The following is a 20,757-nucleotide window of genomic DNA, read 5'->3' on the forward strand; positions in this document are numbered from 1 at the left end:
CTTCGCAGCTTGGAGAGGAAAGATCCTGGAGCCTGCTGAAACACACAGGCAAAACTATGTCCAGCATCTCACGGCCAGGGCTGCTCAAAACAGTATTTATTCGGCTGCAGCCTGTGGCCAGGCAGACTGGGACAGCCCTGCCCACTCTGCCAATTTGAAGGCAGAGAGCGGATTACATTTGCTTATCGCTCATCCTCTTCCTCCCCAAGGGGTGAAGGCCTCCATGTGTGAGTGAGGAGAGCCAGGACCGGGCCGGCCGCCCTCCCCCCGGGTCCCCCTATCAGCCATCACCTGTCCCAGCCTGTCCTCCTCTCAGGCGCTTATATGGGCACGGCAGGACGGCATTTTGTGACGCTGCGTTGCTAAAAACAGCTCTGGCTCCTTTCAGCCCCTTCTTTAAACAATGTCCTCCAGCTAGAGCAACCCAGAGAGCCTCTGAGCACAGCACAGCCTTGGACTTATTTCAAGGGAAATTCACCCGGGAACTCCTCCACCAGGCTGTGATCCTGGGCGTATGCCCCTGGAAAAGCTAGGGATGAGCACCTCCCTGAGCTACAAGTCCTTCTCCAAAGAGCAGCAAACCATGGACAACCTGGAGAAGCAGCTGATTTGCCCCATCTGCCTGGAGATGTTCACAAAGCCCGTGGTCATCCTGCCCTGCCAGCACAACCTCTGTCGGAAATGTGCCAGCGACATTTTCCAGGTAGGTTTCATCCCACAGAAAGCTCTGCTTCCCGAGCGGCGCTGGCTGAAATGAATGGAAAAGGGGATATTTACATCTTTCAGAGAATTTCTTTCAGCAGTTGGCAGCCGACCGAGAGGGATTGGGGGGATGGGAGGGGAGGATTTAAAATGGAGGCTGAGTATCCCTGGGGGCCTGGGCTGAGCTGTGTCACCTGTGAGCTATGGGGACATGGCCACGGGTGTGAGCTGAGGAGCCGGCCCCTCACCCTGCAGCCACTGCCTGCTTCCCCAGGAGCAGCTTTTTGGATGCTTGGGCACGTTGGCAAATGGTTTGCTACAAGCATGGTTTTTTTTACACTGGTGCTTTTGAAAGAGGTCTTTGTGGTTTTGCCTGGGCCTCACTCACCTCTCCTTGTGCTGCTTGGCAAGAGCAGGCCTCCAACCCCTACCTGCCAACCAGGGGCGGCACCACCGTGGCATCGGGAGGCCGCTTCCGCTGTCCCTCCTGCAGGCATGAGGTGGTCCTCGACAGGCACGGTGTCTACGGGCTGCAGAGGAACCTCCTGGTGGAGAACATCATCGACATCTACAAGCAGGAGTCCACAAGGTAATGAATGAATGCGTGGGGAAGGTTGGCCGTGAGAGCAAACGTGGCTTAGGAGACCGGTGGCCTCTGGTCTTTCTGTTTGTCGTACGTGAGGTTGATTGGGTTGGTTTTCTCCTTGGAAAATGAGGAAAGGGATTGTACTGCCAGGCATGCCTGTCTGTTTGCTGTGGAAAGAAGTCAGCTCTCCCTGAGCACAGAAAACCCTATCCAAAATAGATGCTGAATTTCCCTGCTTCCACTTATAGCAGAGAATTGTGCCACACTTATTCACACGAGCAGCACTTACCCATGGAAGCAAGGCTCTTGAAGTTGGCATGGCTTCTCACACAAATAAGGGAAAAGTAGCTAGTTTCACATCAGTTATTTCTAAAACAAGTCACAAGATTTTTATTTGTCTTTAACCCGCATGTTCTTGTGCTGAAGAAGAGGAAAAAAAATTCAAATCTTGTTAGGAAATCCTGAGGGACAGACAATGCAAACAAGAAGAAAACTGAATTTCAAACAGAGGATACCCTGCATCATAATGTTATATCAAAACTCAATAAAAAAAATCTCCATTCCTGTCAGCTGGGGATTTGAACTCATTAAAACAAATCTTATTTAGGACTCCATAAAAGAGAGGGAATAGCCAAAAATAATATGGATGAGTAATGTGTGGCTGTGCACAAGAATCAGGACCTCAAGGGAGAGGAGTGGGTTAATCCTAAAAAGTAAGAGCAGTCCTAAATGTTAGTTGCCTGGGCTGGCAATTGGAAAGCGTTTTGTTCTCATCTCTCTTGCCCTGTGATGGGTGGGATGCATAGTACCACCATGTGGAACTTACTAGGGGGAAAGCTAAGCCTGGTCCCTGGCTGCCAAGCTACTAGCTGTCACCCAGAGAAGCCACCAGTTGTCACCATCGAGCATCCATAGTGTCAGTTATGTATGACAAGGGGGCTGGTACACCTAAAGGAAGGTAGAGTCTTGGCTTTGCTCCCTGAGAGTCTTCCCATCCCACCCCAACAGGGAGCTGGGTTTCACAGGGACAATCAGGCAACATTGCTGGAGCAGGAGGACACAACTTTTGGAGCCCAGCACCTTAGATGGCTTAGGGCACTTCTACCTAAGAAGGAAAGTCACCAGCAGAGAGGGCATTTTGGAGCACAACTGTGCCTTTGGCTATTCTTGGCCATTTATATTCCTTTGAGGACTGTTGTAGCTGGGCATAGGTTGGAGAGCATGAAGTCACCTTAAAATTTTTCTTTCTCTGCCCTTTTGTGCTCAGTGCCAAGGAGAGGTCAGCTACTCCTGTATGTGACATTGATACCCAGGTATTATTTTAGTCAGGAAAATCTTGCAGGAAATGAATCAGCAAAACAGCAGTGGTGGACTTTGCATTTGACCAAGTAAGATGGACATATGTTGCCTAATGTCTTGTCTTGGGTTTTGTTTTTTGTTTTTTTGTTTTGTAGGTTTTTTTGTTTGGTTGGGGTTTTGTTTTGTTTTGTTTTTGGGTTTTGTTTTTTTTTCTCAGGTTGCAGTTCTATTTAACTTAAAAAAATAAAGAAACACAGCTCTTTGACCCACGTAGTTGATGGGCAATTGAAACAAATCAGTTAAATGGACATATAAGAGATTTAGTAGATTTTAAAAGGTTCCACAAAAGTAAAATACATGATGTAAAAGGAGAGAATAGAAAAAGATAAAATTATGAACATGTATTTGCTTAGATGTTTGTCCAAGAGGACGATCTATTTAGTCTGTTAAAGCGTTTATTTAACCTTCATGTGTACTTCCATAGAATGAAAGTTATAGTCAGGGTTACATGCAGAGGCAATGCATAGCAGCATTATCTAAACTATTTGGCACTTTGCAGGCTTCAGCTGCCTTTCTCCCTCTGCCTGATGTTTCTAGGATCCCATAGGAGTGTGAGCAGGACCTGCCATGGCTCTACCCCATGCTGTTCCCCCCAAAACCAAAAAGTGTGGGGAAATTTAGTCTTCTTCCTTTTGTACCAGCCTCTTCCAAACTAAGGGCTGGGGTCTGGCAGAAGTACATAAGAGGAAAGGTGAGATGTGACCTTTTCCTCCTTGTTTCTTGTCTGAAACTGGCAGTACCAGTGATTTCCAAAGACAGGAGCCTCTTCTCCATCCACTGGTCCTCCTGTGGGTGTAACTCACCATAAGTGAGTGTGCCAAAATGATGCCCTTTCCCAGCTGCATTTCATATGAACTGAGGAGAACAAGAGGAATTCAGCTGGGGAGTAAGCTTTTGTCTCCTGCTTAGGCAAAAATAATTTATTTCAAAAATATATATTTAATTTTTAGTTTCTATTGGAATTAAGGATTTGGGTTGGGTTTTTTTAAATAAAAGCTGGGGAAGCAGCTGGGCTATATGGTTGGGAGGGTCTGCCACAGCCCTCGTATACAGACCCTCCTATTAATAAAAATCACATCATATGGTCTTTTATCCCATTACTCATCTAATTCCTGCTGATGGCAGCATAGCCTGTTGCCCAATTTAGTATCTATTAGCAACACATGGAAAGAAATGTTCAAGCAGAACATGACTCCTACAAAGCTTTAAAGGACAGCAAAAGACTGACCCCAGGGGAAATAAGAGTTGGTTAAAGTATTAAGCTAATCTTTGAAAGTCTGTAGGCCACTGATTACCTGAAGTATCTTAAGAACATTAGGGTGCCTGCTGCCACCAGGAAAGGACAGCAACAGGAGTCTGTGACTTCTCACAAGCTGTGGCAGCCTTTAACAAGCCCAGCCTGCTATTCCTGATCAAAAAGGTGCTTTGGGCTTTGTTACCAGCTGAATCCTGATCAAGGAGGATTGAGCACTCTTTCTGCCTTGCATCTACCAGGGAGAGCCCTAGGCACAGGCTGTCCCTGCAGGGCACAGATGGACCAGTGAGTGCAGCAGCATGCACAGCAGGGACCATGTGGTGGGCTGAGGTGTGGGGATGTGCTTCAGGACAGGGCAGAGAGCAGACCTAGGACTAGCTATCCCTGACACCTCAGAGGCTTCAGCCACAGCTCCCAAGGGAGGATGTGGCTCTCCAGGATGGGCTGCAGAGATGCCTGGGGATCTCAGACAGATTATGCCGGGGAGATGGGCTGCCTGCCCACAGATCACCAAGCAGGGGAGCTATACAGAAAGAGCCCCTTGCACAGCAAAAGTGATGAGGAGAGAGAATACCTGGATCTTCTCCAGCGCCCCAAGGAGACAGAGTCCAGATGGCTTTTGAGGATTTCCAAGAAAGGTGACCCCACAACCTCCCTGGGCAACCTGTGCAAGTGCTCCATCACACTCAGAGTAGACAAGTGTTTCCTGACACTCAGAGAGAACCTCCTGTGTTTCAGTTTGTGCCCATTGCTCCTGGTCCTGCCACTGGGCACCACTGAAAAGAGCCTGGTTCTGTTCTCCTTCTACCCTTCATTCAGGTAGCTAGATACCTGAAGGTATTGATAAGATCAAGGTCATTGTTAAGAATCACCTGAACTTTCTCTTTTCCAGGCTGAAAGTCCCAGCTCTCAGTCTTTCCTCACAGATCATTTTCAGAGTCCTTTAGGGACTACTCTTTCCAGTATATCCATGTGTCTTTTGTACTGGGGATCACAGAACTGGACCCAGTGTTCCAGGTGTGGCCTTAGCAGTGCTGAGAATCTTCCTACCTAGAAAACATACCCTACACTCCAGGCATTAGGATCCAAACCCAATTTAAATGGAAAAGATTAATCCTGTAGCATTTAAACAGGCTCAGCATCTCAAAGAGCAGAGTCAGAGAATGAGAGCACAAAGCTATTAAGCTGTTTCAGCAACCTGCTGCTTCTTTGGTCACAAGAACATCTGTGATTAATCTTTTCTTCTAGAAAAACCATGCTGTAATTTTTCAGTTGGCTACTTTTAAATCTCCTGTTTCAGAAGCAGCTGACATTTTAAACTTAGAGTTGGTTTTTGTTTTTTTTTTTTTTGGCCTTTGCTATACCAACATGCATGTAGAGGATGCCCTCTGAAGTCAGGGAATGTTGTGCTAAGTATCTCTCCTTTTGCGTAACCTAGAAAAGAGGCTGTGGATCTCTTTCCTTCCAGTCTTCTGTCACCATTTTCAGAGCCCCACCAGTTCAGGGAGTTCTGCCAGGTTTCTTCTAGCTCTTTGCAGAACTTTTGAAGGTTGGCTACTTCTGGCTGAACTCACTTGACACCGTTGCCTGTTTTTTTGCCCCGTGCAGTGTGTCTTTCATGCTAGTGAACCATTCCAGTGTCAAATAACTTTCTAGTGGTTTCTGCTTCTGGTTTTGTATATATTTGCAGGAAGAGCAGCCATTTCAGGCTTAACAAATCACTCTGAAATTCATTGTCTGCTATTGCCCTCACACAGGAGCCCTCCTACTCATGCACTGTAACACAAATATATTAGGGACTGTTTGCAGTCACTGCAAACAATGTAAAGTATTTTGGTAGTGGGGACACACCTCTTTTGACTAGCACTGGAATGATGCTGGATTTGACACCTCCAGTGCCTTGTGTAAATGTGTGCTGGAAATCTGACCCAAATAGTGCAGGCTTTCTTCAAAAGTATACATTTTGTCTTATTCTGCTATCATGTGATGTATGGCAGATTACAGATTTTCCTTATGAATCCCTACGCCCTCTCAAAAATAAAAAAAAAAAAAAAAAAGCATTAGATATTCTCTTTGTTTCTTGATCTTTTTTTTTAAATACATCTAACTGATCATGTTCAATTCCCCTCAAAAGGCAAAACGTGTACTTAAAAAGTAAATGTCAAATCTACTCTACCAAAATGTATGGTAAAAGTCTACTGTAAGACACTATAAAGTAAATATTTCCCCATACATTTTAAACTTGCAAAGAATGACTGGTTCCCTCCTTGCTACAGAGCTCTGTATAATAACTTAATAACAAATATTTCCATGTAATTCCATTAAATTCTATAGTTTTGGAAAATATTTTCTACCTAATGACAAAAAGATATATTTCTTTGATGCCATTGCTCCACTTACCACAGGTAAGTCATAATTCTCCTTCCAAATGGTGGCAGAAGAGGATAATGGCTTATTTTGGAAATATTCCTGCCACAGTGGGATTGGCAACCTGTGGTGGCCTGAGCCCCCAGGCACACTCCTTCCATCAACCTACTGACACTGTCCTCTGGTCCCATATCCTCACCCACTTAGATGCTTGCTACAGACGTGCTCAGGGTGCTAAGCCTGAAGTGTGGGGTCAGAAGAGCACCAGCCATCCCACACAGACTGGAACAGAGCTTTCCCTGACACTGGGAATCTTACTAAAGTGGTTCATTTAAAGGAAGCCACAGCTAAATTATTTCCTAAAATAGCAGGGGCTGGCTTGTGTGTACATGGCTAGATCATTGTGTTGAAGAGAAGACTGAGCTGTAGTCTGGTGACAGGTCCTGCCTCAGCACGGGAGAGGAAAGCCTCTTGTGTAAGCCATGCCCTTGGGGACAGGTATAATCGAGTTCCTTACTGTTAAAAAGTTCAGCACTGTTCAAGCTAGATGTGTTCCTGATAAAACTAATTTGTGGGAGACCTTATTTTCATTTCTCTCCTCGAGTAAAGACTGTAAGGATTTGGTCCTGTTTGATAGTGACAGTCCTGACCTGGGCCTCACAAAGCTCATTGGCAGAGATATAGAATTAAGGGCATAAAGTTCCATCAATGCCTGCAACTCTTGCTTTGAATTAGTCCCCTGCATCAGAGCTTTGCTGCATTAAGGCCAAGGGCCCAACATTTTGCATGATGAACCTGAAATAAATTACATGTTTTGTATTTCAAACAGATGTTAGATAACATGCTAACGAAAGTATAAGAGCAGTCTGATATAAGTCTCAGGTTATTTACCTTTTTAGATATGAGCAAGGGTTCACCCACACTCTCAGCTGAAATCACCACATGAAGTCATGTTGCTATAATATCTCTGCCTGTTGCATCAGGACATTAAGCTGCATTGCTGTGTATTTTGTCATACTGTGCAGCAGCTTTGAGGCACCACTGTGTATTCAGGTCATCTTTGGATACTGCTAAACTATACACATATGTATACCACATGTACCATATTTCATGCTGATACCCTAACTGTTGTCATCAGAAACTCATGAGCCCTAAGTTTGTTTTAAACTTGTGTTCTCTTGCAGACCTGAAAGGAAGTGTGACCAGCCAATGTGTGAAGAGCATGAAGATGAGAGAATTAATATTTATTGTCTGAACTGCGAAATGCCCACCTGCTCCTTGTGCAAAGTCTTTGGTGCCCACAAAGACTGTCAAGTTGCTCCTCTTACAAATGTTTACCAGCAACAGAAGGTAAGTGTCTTTTTATATCTTATAGTCCTCCCAGCAACTGATAGAAACATCAACAGGAAAGTATTCCCACTGACTTAATGCAGATTTCCAAAGGGGTATGGAGGTGCCTTTGCTATTCCTGTGTGTGTGTGTGAGACTCACACTAATTGGTGGGAACGGTTTAGAAACACAGGAAAGTACATTTGTGAGAGATCACACAGAAAGATATTGCAGCATCTCAATTTTTGTTAGTATAGTGAGTAAACATTTTAGACAGCAATTCAATTTGAAGCTGAGGGTATCTCTTTCCGGGTTCCTAATCTCTTTCATTCCAGTGCTTTTAGATCAGAAAAACAAGTGGGACTTTCAACACATGAAACAGATCATTACAAATCAAGTAGTTACCTATCAGACAGTTTTGTCTTTAAACATTGCATTTTTAAGAAAAGATAAGTGAAAATCTTCCTCCTGCAAGTGAAAGCAGGAATGTTCAATAGTTGGCAGCACAGGATGTACCTAACATCCTCTGCCCTTGCTGTCACCAGTAAAAGACTTGTTTATTTTTAATACAGTATTAATTTAAAACCTGACTCACTGGGTTATCCTCCTGAGATAAACAGCTCATTTTTCCAGAGCCCCGGTGGGGCAAGCAATCAGACAGGCCAAGTTTGCAATCCCAGCTTCCAACTTTGTCATACAAATGCTTATGTCTGGAAACTACAAATGAGAAGTCACTTTAGGAAAGTAGTTGCAAACATCCCTTCTAATAAAAAAAAAAGGAAGGAGAAGAGGGAGAAGTTTCTTGGACTGAATCCATGCCCCTATCACTCCCTATGCATGGGGATTTACAACCAGTGGTTTCCCTCACAGAGAGTCTGTGGAAAGGGGCTGTCATACCCAAGGCTGGAGGCATAACCTGGAGGTTGTAGGTTACATGCTTCAGAGGATCCCTTACAAAACTGTGAAGGCCACAGGCACAATTGCCTCTGTCACTACAGCAGGGTGCCAAGAGCACCTTGCCCTTCCCAGCCCCCTCACCATGTTCCTTAGGGAATTCCTTAGGGACTAGCTTCTCTGTCTCTCCTCTTCTACAGATACCTCAGAGCCATCTCTACTCCACACTGAGGCCACTTCCTTCTTCCACTCACCTCCTGCCAGTGGCTCAGCCTCCTTTTTCGCCTTCTCTCACCACAGCCCCAGGTCCCCTTCCCCCATGCCAGGAGATCTCTACCTCCACAGTCTTTCAGGTCCAGGGACCATCTCTTCTCTTCACCAGGGCCAAGTGTTACAGTCCTCAGGGAAATACCACAGTGGAGTCGCTAGACCCAGACACTAAAAAAGACCAACCCCTTAAGAGACAAGGTCTTTTCTCTCAACAAACCTAAAGGGAATATTTCAGGGCTGTTGAAACAGTGTTTCAGACAAAAGCATCTAGAAAAGCCTCTTAGGACAAAGTGCTTCAGTCTTTCCAACTGCATTTTCTTCTTTGTGAAAAGTTTCATAATGTCAGTGATTTCAGTGTTTTGGGAGAGGAAACACATGTTAAAGTAGTAGCTGGTAACTGGTGGGCAGGTAAAGCTTCGATTTGCCTCAGTTCTGGTGGAAAAAAGAGCTACTACTCTAACAGGGCTTATTCATCTCTTTCTCCTCACTGCTCTATGTGGCACCCTGAAGTGGGACAATGTCTAACACCTTCCTCTTTGCTCTTCCCTTACTTCCCAGTCCGAGCTGAGTGATGGCATTGCAGTCCTGGTGGGGAGCAATGACAGAATGCAAGGGATAGTCACACAGCTTGAGGAGACCTGCAAGACTGTTGAGGTAGGTACCACCTCTTTAAATGCCATTATTTCAGTGTGATGTAGAATCTTTTAAACTGCTGTTAATCATTCTTTAACAGACCTCACTTCACCCAAATGTATTCCCACAGCATTTGACTAAATCAATACCTATTACTGTATACAGTATCAGCTATTCTGATTCAGCCAAAGGATGCATCCTGCTCAGCACCCTGCCTGTGGTCAAGGATCAGCACGTGTTGCTGCTCAGCATTCTTAGTGGGATAGGATATTGCTGAAGTGAAAAGCAGATCCAACAAAAAAAACATCAGGTCCCAGATCATTTAACATCTAAAATCAGGTTCTAGAGCTGTAAGAGACTACTATTAGTCTAAAGCTTGACTGATCCTGTGAACAGAGCCCAAATTTCAGACACTGGGTAGCCACAGGATGACTCCCAAGTGTGTCATTGAGCTCTGTATTTGGTTGTTTAGTCTTCTGTGCAGAAGTAGTTTTTAAATATAATCACACTGTCCTTTAAGAAGTCTTGTTCTGTTGCTCGTGGGAAGGAAGACTTAGGATTCCTATTGTTTTTCTGGTAAAGGTCTTGCTCTGATAGAGCTGGAACTAGTTTTGTGTCATTCAATAGCAGAAGAATTAATTTTCTCCAAAAGGTTTGCACCAGGAAAGCAAATACAAATATCAGCTGTCATTAATTTGAGCATCAAAGAGCAATAGCCTAAGAGGTGCTCATATGAATTGATTTTATGATTCAAGTTTGATGAAGCACCTGGTGAAGGAATCTCATCCCTCTCAGCCCAATTAGAATCATATTGACCGTTCAGAGCTGGGAGAGAGAAACCACAGAGAAAAAGAAGGTAATCCAAGATGTATAGATTCTAACTGATATGAAGATTTGATTCTACAATCTACGTACACACTTGCCCAAGACTCCTATTTGCTCAGAGCAAGGAGGAACAGAAGATGTCCAAGTTTTGTTCAAAAGACAGAACCATTAACACAAGCAAATGTGAGAGCACTTTAGCAACAGTCAGAACTTCATAGTTAGGAAGCCTTTGTGTTACAAGGATGAAATGGGCTGCTATCAGAACTTTGCAGCCAGAAACAAGCCTGTCAAGTAGGTTAACTGAAGAAATTTGAATGATACAAAAGCAAAAGCGTATACCCATTTAAGATGAACTAGATGAACCAGAAACAAAACTTCAAACATCTAATCTGAAGCAGGGAGAAAACACTGTGCTAAAAATACCTTAATAAATACAACAGTTTCTGAAACTGGCTTCCTGAGAGTCATCCTCTCAGTTTAAAGTGTAACCTTTAAACCTGAATCCCACAGAAAGTGCAGCCATTTTACCTTCAGATGTTTTAACAGGCTTTTCACTTTTAAAGTCAAAGATTGCAGAAAATAGATCCTAGAACTTACTGTGGCACTTCCATGCTATATTTCGCCCAAATCACATTTCCTGCCATACCAGAGCTTTGTCTGAATTGATATCAGTCTGTCCTTGAAGATGAAAAGCTACAGCTGGAGCTGAGAAATATGTGCACATGGAAATAACACTTAAAATCCAGGACTGCCACTTCTCTCTGCTTAATACTTTGCAGAGAACAATGAGTATCTGCTTTAGCAAAAAAATGGATGATCATTTTCCTTTTAGCTGGAAAGCAATAACCTACAGTTCTATATTTAGCTATTGCTCCTATCCAATAGGAGAAAACAGAAAAACAAACAAAAAATATTGTTAATTATTTTACAGACTTTAGCAGATTGAAAGGTAGACCGCATACACGTACCGAATATAATAATTAAAAAAAAGAAGTATGACATGCTAAATACTGGAAAACAATAATAAATCGTTAAGTAGTGTTTAGTCCTGTAAACAGTATTGAGCTAAATCATGAAGGAAAAATTACAGTGTTTCTTTCTAATGCTTATAGCATGGGTCAGTCAACACAGATCCTTCAGAACAAACAGTGACACTCATGCTCAGTGGCAAGGACTCCTCTTTTTGCTGTAGCTTCAAAAAACAACAAGGCTGAGAACTTTTTACAATGGAATGTCATGACTTCATTAACCTTTGTCATTATCCAGAATCTGATTAGGGTAATTCCATCAGGCAGAGACCTCGTAGGGGTCTTCAGAACATTTTATACAGAAAGAGAGTATTTAAAAAATATTTCAGCATTTGGAGTTAGGAAGCTGTTTTGCACTCTCTATCTTGAGGTTCACAAGTCTAATATCTGCTGGCAGGAAATACTATATATTAGAGATTAGAGGTGGGGAGGGATCTCTCAGGGTACCCTTGCTGTCTGTCTCTTGCTCTTCTTCTGCTAAAGCATGTCTTGTGTCAAATGGCAAAGATAGCACACACCTGTCTTGAAATTAAGGTTGTGATCTGAGTGATATTTCAGAAGAGGTCACTGTAGACTAAACTGAAGAGGAGTCTGAAGCAAGCAGAAGTGCAGGAAGCACTGGAAGAAAGCGGAGAGAGGAGTGAAAGAGGAGAGGAACAATAAAATGACACCCAGGAATGGTGACTCACTTGGTTTGAGAGCTTCCTTATCCCCACCCTTTAATTCACTAATTGGGAATTTCTGTGAAGAAGCAAGGACCTCCAGCAGGACAGGACAAGCCTGTCCCCACATTCTCTCTGAGGAATTTTTAACTAGGAGTGGCTGTTCAGCCTAGTCTTCCTCACTGGGAAGTAGAGGTGGATACTTGAATCAGTGAAACAAGATCTGTACTGGCTTCCCAACCCCAAAGGTAGAGACTGATTTTTGGACACAAGTCCATCTTCCAAAGGCTTTCTCTTGAATGACACAGAGCACTTTTTTTGTCACCACTTTTAGGAAAGAGCTTTGGCTGAAAGTCAAATAAAAAGTGGGATTTTCTCTGGCAAAGTGCTACAAATACTCTTATCACTTCCAAAAGTACCGTGGGACTGTTAATAATCCTGTGGGGCCAGGATCTCAGTATTTTGCTTCAAGGGACAAAGATGAGGAATTGATTCGGCCTTAGTTCCTAGGAAAGGGATTTAAGTAATCACCACCATCCACAACCAGATATAACCACAATGAGGCTATGCTCTTTGGTAGACCTCAGGCATTGTAGATCATGTCTTCAATTTCCTACCCTTAAATCCTCCTCTGCAAGTGCAGTGTGTTCTTGTTAGAGAGCACTTGATGGAGCAGTCATAAAACCCATCCTCCTCACTCAGTGAAATACGCTGCATTGTCTGGTTGTAAGGACAATAGAAGTATCATATTTCAAAAAAAAAAAAATTTCACATCTCCAAAAATGATGTGAAAATCAGTGCTTGAAGGAGTGCTTGAAGGCCTGATTCCTCCTTCTTGTCTTCCTGCTTTTGTTACACATAATGTTCTTTGTGGTACCTCTTCCTCATTCAGTGCACAGTAAATGGAATATAATGGGCACCTATTATCAAAATAGGGACTAAGATGTCATATGTGAAAATCAAGCCCAGCCAGGATAGTTTCACGTTCCGTGGTAGCAAAAGAAAATTCTCTAGAGGTGATTTGAGATAATCACTTCTTTAAAAACCATTCTGTTTGGGGAAATGAACTCAGATGCTAGTGTCATGGGGCTTTTACTTTTTCTGAAGACTTTGATGTATCACTACAGATATCATAAATATCTTTCATAATTTTTTAGCAGAATGACAAGTCATACAATAACCTGTTTCACTGGCTTGAAACTCAGAGTTTGAGAACAGTTTTAAAACTTTTGTTCTATAGCTTGAACTTTGAAAATTATAAAAGTCTCTGGGGTCATTCAAAATCCTTTGCACAGTTCAGAGAGAGGAATTTCTTTGATGAAATGTTTCCAAGTAACTGTAAAAATAGAAACTCTTTTAAGAACATAACATGTTTAACATAAACCAAATGATTCACAGGAATCCTGCAGACGACAAAAAGAGCAGCTGTGTGAAAAATTTGATTATCTCTATTCTGTGCTGGAAGAAAGAAAAAATGAGATGACACAAATAATCACTAGAACCCAAGAGGAAAAACTGGAACATGTCCGCTCCCTGATGAAGAAGTATGGGGATCATTTGGAAGCTGTATCAAAGCTGGTTGAATCAGGAATACAGTTCATGGAAGAGCCAGAAATGGCCGTGTTTTTGCAGGTACAATGTTTATAAGCAGAGATAGAAAATTTATTACTGTTTATGAAAATACTATTTAAGCATTTTGCAATCTTAGGCACATTCAGAGTTTGGCCATCTTTGAGGAAACATTTATAAAACCTCATTTTTTTAAACACTTGCATCAGCACATCCAAATCACTAGTCCTGTGAATAGTATCCAAACCAAGAACATGCATATTTCCTATTTGAATAAAAATATACTATCTTGTGTACAAATTTCTGATCTCCAAAGAAGAAATAGGAATTTTAATGTTTTCCAACATATCTGTATTGTCTCACCACAGTAACATATGTATATCTGAACTTCCGTGAGTCATAGGTTTCATTTGCATACTGACAGAGTAATTAACTTTCCAAAGATTAAACATTTACATTTTAAGTCACATTTTTGTCTTTCCTTAGGTTTTTTTTTCTTCTGTTTTATTGCTATAAATTTAGGAGAGCTGATGAGGAAACCCTTAGCAACTTGTCCACAAAACTCAATGGTGTAGAATTTCTGTCCTGCAAGTTTATAATTCCTCTCTATTAAAAGCTGGGTGTTTCCCAAGAAAACAAGCAAACAAACAATAAACCCCACACAAACAAACAAAAACCCCACAACTTACTTTCATCAAATAATTGCCTTTGAAAAGTACAATATTATTTCTAGACAAAATTTTGTGGCTCAGAAAAATTGTACAAACACACACAAAAAAGAAAGCATGGGAATAATACTTCATTTTTGCAGAAATTGTATGTACTTCCCATCATATTCCCATCATATTTTAATTAAAATGTCTTCAATGAACCAAAAGGTTTACTCAGCTATACGAATACTAATTATCATCCAAATTTTATCTCATTCATATAGCACATAGTTGTGAGCTATGAGATCCATACTAGTGTGTTTTAAAGGATCCATGGTAAAAATTTCATCTATATGAATAGAATCTCTGGAAAAATTGAACCATTTAAGAAGTCAGTTATTTCCTTTTTCTTTTTTTTTCTTTTCCACAGAATGCCAAAACATTGCTACAAAAGTAAGTATTTAAACTTGGTACTCTTTATCTTTATAATCAGTTACAAATTAAAAATTTACCTGCAAATCCAAATGCCAATAACAAATCTCTCTGTTCCAGAATTACTGAAGCATCTAAGGGATTTCAAATGGAAAAAATAGAGGATGGGTATGAAAATATGAATCAATTCACAGTGAACCTCAGTAGAGAAGAAAAGATAATAAGAGAAATTGATTTCGACAGAGGTATGTAATTTATTTCACCTAGACTGCTTCCTTAAATTGCAACTGTGTGTAATTTACATGATGATACTGAGTAGGAAAACTTCAATCAGGTATTTTTCTCCATCCCAAAGTGTAACTCGGTAACTCTGTAATTTTCATATCAATTAAAATCAAAAGCAAAATCCATAACAGTAAAAAAAATCACATAACCTGCTGACATCATTTATCTTACCTTTTATGTCATCTAAATACTTTCCTAAACCCATAAACTTTACTGCCTCCTCATGTGAAGGGATCACAAAATTAAGATTTTATCTCTGTCTGCAAAGTCCTCTTTTGTTTTAAAGATGACTTTATTGTATGCCCTGTCAGCTTTAGAAAGTCATTAAAGAAACAGAATGTTTACTATTTAAATAAATACTTATGAAAAATGCTTTTTGCTTTTTTAAAAACTTTTTTTTTCTAATAATCAAGAGATGTTACAGAAACACAACTGAAAATCAATATCACAGAGTTAGAGAGAAGCAAAATTGTATCATCTTTTATGGATTTCACATCTTGTGTCATGTCATTTGTAATGATGTCATGATTAAACATATGTAATAGTAATGTGAAGTTGCAATTCTACATTTATCGATGTAGCCTGAAATCCAAGTCCATCTATGCTTTACCTTACAGAGTAAGTCACAAGAAGCTAATGGAGATAAGTGCTTCAAATTAGTATATCTCTTCTATTAAAAGGTCCCAGTAATAATCATCTGTGTATCTCTGATTTTCTTGCTAGCTCTTTGTTCTTCTAGAACATTTACGTTTACCTTTATCAGCCCAGATAAGTCTCATGTAGATGCCACACTCTCATTATTCACCTGCCACAACTTGCACTAACTTCAGAGCATGTGGCTGCTCCTTCTGAGGGACTTTGCCTGCCTGCTGTGCAGTGTGTAGGTTGGGTTCTGTGGACAAGTTGTACTTGGCACAGGGGTCCATGGAGTGGGGCAGCAGCTGTGGCACCAGTCAGCAGTACAGAAGCAGGTGGCATCTCACAGGGCCATGAACCTCCAGGGAATTTTCCTGGTAGGGACAATCCCTAGTGAGAGCCTCATGCCCTTTTCATTTCTGTGATCAGTTACAGCTGCCACATCCGTGCCACACGTGTCTGCCAAGGTCGTGACCTTGTGCTCTGAGCACACACACCCCCACCATGGGGTGGGGAATGTGACATCCCCTTCTTGGGGACAAGGCATTAGCAAGGGCTTTGGCAGTCAGAGTTCATTTCTGCATTTGAAACTCCTACTACAGTCAATGATGTCTTTGCAGCCAGGTGATGTGGAAGCAGGGATTCATCACTCTGCTTATAGGAGTTTATTTGTCTGTAGAAACATTTATCTGTTTTGAAGGTGTTAACTTAATTTGCAGAGCTACATTCCTTCTACATACTCAGTCAGAACTGTAACCTCTGTAAAATTGGCTCTGCACAGCAAATTTGGAGCTTGGGATAATGCATCCATCTAAGTTTATTTCTTGTATCTGTTAGGGTGGCTCTTAACAACATCTGACATCTCATAGGATGAATAGTGCAATTACACAGAAGTAAAAGGGTTGCTAGGGGACTCCCTCTGGAAACGATCTGAACCACAAATGTTGATAACACAATGTGTCAGATGATGCAAAAGGGATGGTTTGACCAAGTCTGACAGTCTGGTTTTAGGGAGGTCGGTATCCCAAACTTCCAGTCATATACTGCAAAGCAATGACTTGGTGAAGGTTTGTAAAGATGGCTTTAATGGTGTTTAAAATAAATACCTGAAATTGCAAGAGGGCTTTTTTTTTCCTGGCAGACTGTGCCAAACCAGGTGTCCTCTCCCCAAAAAGTGCAGAGCTGTGCTGCACATCCCTCATGAGGACAACTGCATTGGCAGGACTTTCTGTCCTTCTTCCCATAGAAAGGGACAGCTTAAGATTTTCACAAGCCTGTTTGTTCAGTGTCCTCCCTGCTGTGAAGTACCTGCTGGCAGCTCCATGGCAGTGCCCAGTCCAGGCTGATGGGAGCAGGCTCCTCACCAGTGCCCTTTCCCCAGCCTGAATCCTCTGCCAGGCAGCAGATTATCATTATCTTTGCCATGCAATTGTAAATGTCTTCTTAATCACATAAAGACTGTAGCTCTCATATTGTGCTCAGCCATGTCCTTTTACACATTGTCCTATCAGAAGAGGAGGAAGAAGAGGAAGAGGAGGAGACAGTGGATGGTGAAGATTTGGATGAAGTCCACACAGAGTCATCGGGAGAGGAGGAGGAAGAGGTGGAGGAGAAAGGGACTGAGATAACATCACAGCCATCTCAGCAGGACCCTGAACTGCAGAGCACAGCAGGAGAGCCCTTGGCTGAACCCTCTCCCATGCCACTGGCCACCACCCCAGCTGGTCTGGTAAGTGCCCTGGTGCCATACTGCCCTGCCAGCTATGCTGAGTGCACCCTGGCAGAGCAAGAAATCACTCCTGTGTGTCCTGTAGGCACCATGTGTCAGGAGCATGGCTGAGGGAGTCAATGCACTGGAGAGGAAAATTGTTTCTTGCCCCTGTATGCACATATGCAGGTGTACTCTGTCATCTTGGCCTGTGTATATATTGCTGGATGGGCAAAAGGTTATTCTGATAGATAAACTGAGATATATGTGGGGTACATAAGATACAAATAAAAGAGATTCCATTTGGGAGTTTGGTGCATTACAGTGGATGTTCTGCTTGCTATGATTTAATTCAGACTAACTGCTATAAATGAAATGGTTGTTAAAATATTTATAAGAAGAGAATTTGGTGCTCTTTCTGGATTTAGGGAGCTTTCAGCCAACAATTTTTAGATCATACTTCTAATCTCTTTTCTATGGATGGCTTTTCCCATCTTCAGTCCTGGTCATCATAGGGGTATCATCTGAGTGGAAGCAGAGATATCATACCCCAAACAGGAGAGGAGAGTGCATTTTACAACCTAGCAGCAAAGAGATTCTGGGTGTGATTAATTTAGACCAGCACTTTTTCCAAGGACTGCAATTCAAATGAGATTCTAATTGCTCAATATTCTAAAAGACCTGCATTTAAAAAATATACTTCATGTGTTGTTTTAGCTGGCCTTACATACAATTAACTTAGCAAATTCTCCTCTTACACAATTTATCCACTGAATTTGCTGTGTGGGTAAAGGCTTCTGTGAAAATATTTGAGGAGGCCAGCATGAAAACAAGAGACCACATAAAGAATCCTTGATTATAGCAAGCTCCCCACATAAACCAAGGAAAAACAAGTACAACAGATTCATTCTTCCTTTGATTTAAAAACACATGTATGTGAGTTTGCACCAGTTGTGTGAAGATGCCCTTAAGTCAAGCTTTATTTATTAAACAAAAGTGTATTGAGGATTTGCACTGACTTAACTAAAATTATGTTGCCTAAATGTTGCAGGGGTTTATGAAAACAAGACTTAGGCACAAAGTAATATTAAGTCCCTGACTTCTGAGGCTAAAATAGGAAAGGGAAAGCATGCTGCTGTAGCAATTGTAAAATGTCATGAGGAGATGGTCAAACTTGGTGTCAAACATGGCATGAGGGTGTTGCAGTGTATGGGATACCTGTATTTCAGTTTTATCTTCTGGTATAAGAAAAGCAAAGCAGGAGTGCTGTGGTGATAGGCCCAAGAGCTTTATAGAGGTAGAGAGGTGCAGTTCAGCCAACTGCTCCACTTCCTTGCAGAGCAGCTGTGCTTGGCTTACAACACTGACATCAAGGCTGGTGGGCAAATTTCTCTCCAGTGCCTTTGCATTTCCCGTATTCTGACTGCTCATATCAACAAACTCAATGGCAAATATCTTGTTTTGAATCCATAAACCAGTCAGACATTCAAAAGTACCTACACCTGTCATTCATGGCCAGTTGATGAGGTTCTTATGCAGAATTTCTTTCCTTTTTCAGTTAGCATCACCTTCCCCACTAATTCTATCTTCCTATTCTATTTTTTGAGTAACTTATTTTCTTTCCCATATCTGTGTTATTCAAAGGGTATTTGGTTTTGCTTCACATTTTGATTTTAATTCTTTCAAACCCTGTGTTAGGAGAAATTTATCCCTTGCAGTGAGATATAACAAACACTGCAAGCAGAGCAACGTGGCTGAGGCAGGAAGGTAACGTGATGCGCTCTGCTTGTTCTTCTCTTTATCTGTCCTGATTAAGGATGAGATTGTCACACCAAGTGGTTCCCAACAGACCCCAGAGTCTGACACTCAAGTGCCGGCCACAGCAGAATCCATGGATCCACTGTTTTACCCTAGCTGGTACAAAGCTCAGTCACGGCAATCAACCAGTCCGAGCTCAACCCCGGAGAGTGGGCTGGGGAAAGTAGGGCCTCCTGTTTCTCTGGAAACAAGTGCAAAGAAGGCTGAAGCCCCAGCAGCAGCAGCTGTCGAGGAGAGTGCACCGGGGAGTGGTAAGGAAAGTAATGCCACTGCAGCGACGTCCAAGGTCAGTGCCACCAAAGTCACCCCAGAGGGCTGTGACTCCCAGCAAGGCGGGAACGGCAGCTGCTAAGGAAAATGCGACTCAGTTTTCCCCTGCATGCTAAAGAATAAGAATAATTTCAGAAGTATGGAAACAGCATAAATGCTGCTGGATTTACAGAAGGTTTCCAATATGTGAGAGGCTGACTTTCCAGAGTAGCATGCTGGTGGTTGCTTGTGCTTAGCTGCCAGTGCACCTCACTTGTGCAAACTGTTATCCAAGTATCTCATGCACATGCTCAGGAGCTGTTGGAGAGGCTGGCAATGCCTCTGTGTAGTCAGATATCTGCATGTGTTTGTAGCAGACAAATCCTCTGCATGAGACTATTCTCGTCACCTTTTGAAAGCCTTTGTACCTCATGTGCCACCCTACCACCACTGGTAGAGCAGCCCTGGCTTGGCTTTGCCCATTGCAGCTCTGTGACCGCTCCTGGAGCATATGGCTTCCCCATGTGAACCCGAAGCTATGCAGATACCTGGAGCCCTCTTGTGTGTTTGATTGCCTCTCAGTAAGCAGTGTGATTTCCCAGGTTCAGATCTGTTGAAGAGAGTTTCCTCCTAGGAGTATTTGGACTTGATTACAGGAGAGCATGAAGATAATATATTCCAGTTCTGTGTTAGACTACCAGCAGCATGATCAAATAGCAGAAATGGATGTGTTTGGGTATAAGAGGATGTTTCCCCCTGAAAATGACAATATAAGAGTTGGGATAACCTGAATTTGAATATTCTTTCTTCTGTATATATGTACAAACTCCCCATAGGTCTAAGATCCAAGGAATAGAGCTGAGGGAGCTGTGTGTAAACGATTTGCACACTACAGCTGCTTCTGCTCTTGTGCCTGGCCACCAGCCCATGAGCAGCACTCTCTAAATTAGGCCACCCTGATATATGGTTAGCAAAGTAATTACCTGTCTATGTGTGATGAGAGGAGATGAGGTGTGTGTGTGTGAAAAAGCACAAGTGAGTAGTAAATATTTCATGCTGTTCCTTAAAGCTGGAGGATACATAAGCAACCTTGTACATGCAGCATACATAAGCAGCTCTACCAGGAGAAACCATTGTATAGTGGGAAAGAGGTTAGAAGGAGTTCATACAGGTATGATAAAAGAGGCTCTTATCCTTCAGCTGGAGGCTTTAGTTGGTGACACTTGAATTTGGTGGAAGGATCTTCACTGACTTCAGTTTTAAGAAAAGCAGTTTTGTCCCCCAAACTTCAGAACCTATTTTCCAAGTCCGACTATGATTTGAGAATATTTGAACGGAATTTTTTTAAAAAGAGTATTTTAAAATTCCCAATGTCATATTGCTATGACCTTGTCTTCTTAAGTATATTCCAAATGAGCTGGCAGAAGCAGGTAAATTCACAGTGAAATTACTTGTTGCTCATCCTTCATATCAATTCCATTACTGACTGGGCAGACAGCC

The 20,757-nt window shown here is 42.2% G+C and overlaps 1 protein-coding gene across 4 annotated transcripts in view; it reads left to right on the plus strand.

Moving 5' to 3' along the window:
- Positions 1-390: 390 nt before the first annotated feature.
- Positions 391-20,757, plus strand: part of TRIM55 (tripartite motif containing 55) — a 38,345-nt gene continuing 17,978 nt past the window's right edge. For 2 of the 4 annotated variants that reach the window (XM_008492198.2, XM_030444297.1), the window contains exons 1-9: positions 391-703; positions 1,119-1,291; positions 7,454-7,619; positions 9,321-9,416; positions 13,309-13,542; positions 14,560-14,582; positions 14,682-14,806; positions 16,994-17,211; positions 19,007-19,294. In XM_008492198.2, coding sequence (XP_008490420.1) covers positions 515-703; positions 1,119-1,291; positions 7,454-7,619; positions 9,321-9,416; positions 13,309-13,542; positions 14,560-14,582; positions 14,682-14,806; positions 16,994-17,211; positions 19,007-19,294 — 1,512 coding nt within the window. In that variant the 5' untranslated portion in view covers positions 391-514. The remainder of the gene's footprint in view (positions 704-1,118; positions 1,292-7,453; positions 7,620-9,320; positions 9,417-13,308; positions 13,543-14,559; positions 14,583-14,681; positions 14,807-16,993; positions 17,212-19,006; positions 19,295-20,757) is intronic. The other 2 variants (XM_030444295.1, XM_030444298.1) reach the window with 2 other exon arrangements.

This window comes from Calypte anna, chromosome 2, assembly GCF_003957555.1.
Source record: "Calypte anna isolate BGI_N300 chromosome 2, bCalAnn1_v1.p, whole genome shotgun sequence".
NCBI lineage: Eukaryota > Metazoa > Chordata > Aves > Apodiformes > Trochilidae > Calypte > Calypte anna.